The sequence below is a fragment of the Neltuma alba genome, unplaced genomic scaffold (genome assembly GCF_004799145.2).
Source record: "Neltuma alba isolate B1F8T4 unplaced genomic scaffold, ASM479914v2 tig00013092_pilon, whole genome shotgun sequence".
NCBI lineage: Eukaryota > Viridiplantae > Streptophyta > Magnoliopsida > Fabales > Fabaceae > Neltuma > Neltuma alba.
The window spans coordinates 103,836-107,671 of NW_021637420.1; the positions used below are offsets into that span (position 1 = coordinate 103,836).

At 32.6% G+C, this 3,836-nt stretch overlaps 1 protein-coding gene across 1 annotated transcript; it reads right to left on the minus strand.

Annotated features, from left to right (window-relative positions):
* Positions 1-312: 312 nt before the first annotated feature.
* On the minus strand, positions 313-2,505 carry LOC114734415 (uncharacterized). Its single transcript, XM_028922051.1, has 6 exons — positions 2,320-2,505; positions 2,116-2,202; positions 1,771-2,016; positions 1,477-1,641; positions 985-1,137; positions 313-507 (listed from the first exon to the last, which is right to left on the minus strand). Exons 1-6 carry the CDS (start codon positions 2,503-2,505, stop codon positions 313-315), a joined length of 1,032 nt encoding a protein of 343 aa, XP_028777884.1.
* Positions 2,506-3,836: the final 1,331 nt, after the last annotated feature.

Genomic DNA, 3,836 nt, shown 5'->3' on the forward strand with positions numbered 1-3,836 from the left:
ATATGTCATATTTCTTATAATTAACTAACTTACCTAATTTTTGTAATATAATCAAACTAGTTAAATAGGTCTTATATTAAAAATCAGAGGAGTTTAACAACATCTTGTTCGATCTATCAAAATATCTCAAAGATGATCCTGGGCAATTAGGGTTTCTCCCTGGACGACCATAATAGAAGTGGCTACCCCAAACATTATCAGAATAGCCAGGTTGGAGTACATTGTAGCAATTGGAATGGTCAGCGTAAGACAACGTTATTAGCAGTCACCATTTGGTTGTTACCATTAACAAATTTAATATCCTTGAAATAACTAGCTTTTCCCTGCAAAATGCCCACTTCCCATTTGTGTTGTTGTGTGTTGTCCATTAGTTCCTGAGTTTCCTACTTCACCTCCCCACTCTATCACTGTTGCACTGTCTGATAGACTTGGGAACAAAGAGGAAGGCCAATATCCCACAATTTGATCAGTGCCATATCGCATCCACCAGCCTCCATTGCCTTTATCCTGTTCATTAATTATCACAATTATTAATTACTCTCTCTGTTTCAAATACAAGGCACTTTCTGAAAAGTTCTACATTTCAATATGTGAGGCATTCTACAAAATTCTGAGGAAAAATAATATTCCATTTAGTCTTTGATATAAGAGTTATTTGACTGATTTGAGTATATTAAGAAAGTTGGATTAATTAATTAATTATAGCAAATATGACATGATCTCCATAAAATACCCTTGTGTAACACTATATCACTATATCAGTTTATAAGTAAATTAGCTTGTAGAAAAATAATAAATATGGGAAACAAAATAAATTGAGGTCTTGTATTTAGAATCAAATTCAATCTCCAACCAGCTCCTATATACATTAGGGAATGGATGGAGTATCTTTTTTATCTTGACTTTCAAGAGGAGTATATCAAAATTACTTGCTTCCTATTTAATACAAATAATTAATAATTGGCATTATGTAAAATGATATACCTTCCAGATGGTGATGGTGATTTGATACTGGGAATTAGTGTCATTGTATAGGGATAAGGGCATGATGCTGCTTCCCAAAGCTACTGCAGAGTAAACTTGAACAAAGCCAGAACAAAGAAGATCATAGCATCCCGTGTTCTTACTTGAATCACTCTGTCATATATACAGAGGTAAATGAGAGAAATTTCTAAGGACTAAGAAAGATATCTGAACTAACAAATCAAACATGTAGGGCTGTTATGAAAAGTTGAACTCACAGTTCAAAATGTAAAAAGCCTGGTGTGATTACCCCATATAGCTGTGGATTCACCTAAATATCCAAATCAAAAATCGACAATTAACTACATAGATAAGTGCGTAATAACTTCAAAAGATATTCAAGCATACAAAAGCATGAGAAGTCAAAAAAAAGTTTTATTTTATATGTCAGTATTTTCTTATTATTAATTTAATTATTTTCTTCAATCTTCAGTTTAAAAATATAAAGAATACCTGCCAACCAGCTTCAATAACTTCGATATTTTCACGATCAGCATCACTTCCAACCCATGTTGCAGAGAGACTATATTCTTGGGATTGTTCAACATTAGGATTCCAAACGTTCATGGCTCCCTTGCCTCCATAATATTTATTTCCTTTAATAAATACTGAGGCACACTGGAAACTCCAAAAGCATCAAAGAAACAAGAAAAATACATCAAACAAAGCAAAACGAAACACAAAATCTAAAGCCTCTCTCATTTTGGGGTGTGTGGGTGTGTCTATAGGGACAATACAAGTACGTACCCCGTATCCCCCTTGACCTCCACCATTTGGGGTTAAGGGTAGTACGACGTTCTTGAGATTCTTCTTCCCGAATTGTTGCATGGAGCTTGCTCTAAGTATGTCCTCTTCTCTTGTTCTTCTTATCGGAAGAGTACCCTCTGGACAACTTCCACTTTGGTGCCATAGCTGAACGATTGGCTTTGATTTTGAAGATATTTCATTACTCACTTCAAGTATATTATCTTGTGGTTGAAAATTTGGCCTCATCTTCATTCAAACATGAAATCATCAATCGGATTGAGTTTTCTTTATCAAGAGTTTAAAGTTATATATATCTATATGAAGCAATCAAGCAAAGTGTTCCACCTTAATCTTGTGATTTTTGAGTTTCGGATGATTAAAAGGTGGCTGATTTAGAATAGAGACACAATCGATAATATCTTCATCAGGACTCTGGATTAAGAAAAACAAATTGTTGACATAAACTACCATAAATACTAAAACTTACCAATAATTTTCTTCACTGTTTCAAACATAATGGGGATGAGAAACCAGGGATGAATTACATACCTTAATGGACTTAGCAGCTGGTTTATTCAACTTCTTCAAAAGTCTATCAACCTCAAGTTTATGACTATGACCGATAACTGTGTCTTGATCTGCTATTATCATCCGCACAGAAAACAAAAACAAGAAGAAGAAGAAGAACACCTTCTCTACCCAGCTGGTATTTTCGTTTCCTAATTTGTCTGCCATTGTTGGTGACAAATATCAAGCAAGAACCGTTTGTCAAATTTCTCAAGGGGATATACAAGACTTGATGACACTAATTTATAGGCTGATTTGTCCTGGTACATTGTGAAGTTATTTAATTTTATTGTCCTTTTATGACAAGATTTTCCCCGGGAAATGAACCTGGTGATTAACAACGATAACCAAAATAAAGACACTTTTTAATGTTTAAATCTGTGATATCCATGTACGCGGCAACCATACATAGTGTTGGCTTTCGTAAAAGAAAAGAATGAGATATATTACAATGTATGTAACAAATTGTCTTCCCCTTTGTGTAATCTTTCTTTCACTCTACGCATGTTTCTTCAATTGTATGTATTTTTCTTCCATGACCACTAAAGGAATCGTGTTTCCAACTTGTCTTTTATGTAAGTCTTCTTCAATAGTATGTATGCTTCTCCAGTGTTCTTAAAATTTTCTTCTATTAACATGTTTTCTGGAAACATTGTTTCACTATTTGGAAAAGTTCTATGTTTTCAGGAATCATATTCTGAAATTTTATATATACGTGTTTTCATTTAATGACAATTTCATCATTTCATCCTCATATCTATCTGCCCTAAAGGATATTATTGATCCTTAAAATGATTTTCAGGTCCTTTTATACAATAAATTTGCCGAGCAGATCCTTTTAAACAATTGTCTCAATTTTTTCAATGTTGAGTGGCGACAACTATTATATTTCAGAAATGTTTCAAAATTTAATAAAACATTTCTCACTCATTTAAAAAAAAGTGTTATTCTCTGATTCTCTCTCACTCTTAAATAATAACTTCAACTTGATCAAGGTAATTTTGAGAAGTTGTAAGAAAATTTTATATTTAACAAATTTTAACTAATTTCATTAATTTTAAGAAGTAGTCAACATGTCCTTTTATTTTTTTTAGCATAGGGAGTATCGTATTTATATAAAGAGTATGTACTGGTTAATATCATCTTTAGTATATAAAATTAGATCTTGTTTTGGTTTTAGTTCCCCTGAAATTCAACCTTGTTTTGATCCATCTAAAGATTTTTAGTTATGTTCCTAAAACATTGTTTTAAGTCCCTAAAACCTTAAAACCACTAGTTTCCCATTTCAAAGACCGTAACTAAAACAAAGTCAAATTTTATAGACTAAAGGTGATGTTATCTCCAAAAAAGAAATACATTTTGTCCCTTCCACGGCAAATTGAAGCACATGACATACATCGTCAAACACTAGATAACACTATATTGTACATGATTGATAACCTCTCGAAATTCCTACTAATTCGACTTGTTTTAGCACTCTTTAATGGATTTTGGAAGTT

Excerpts from the sequence above, each read along its gene's own strand:
- LOC114734415 (XM_028922051.1), bottom strand. The coding sequence starts at position 2,505 with ATGGCAGACAAATTAGGAAACGAAAATACCAGCTGGGTAGAGAAGGTG. Across the intron at positions 2,017-2,115 it reads TCAAAAATCACAAGATTAAG|ATGAGGCCAAATTTTCAACC; the intron begins GTGGAACACTTT and ends GTTTGAATGAAG. Across the intron at positions 508-984 it reads TCACCATCACCATCTGGAAG|GATAAAGGCAATGGAGGCTG; the intron begins GTATATCATTTT and ends ATTAATGAACAG.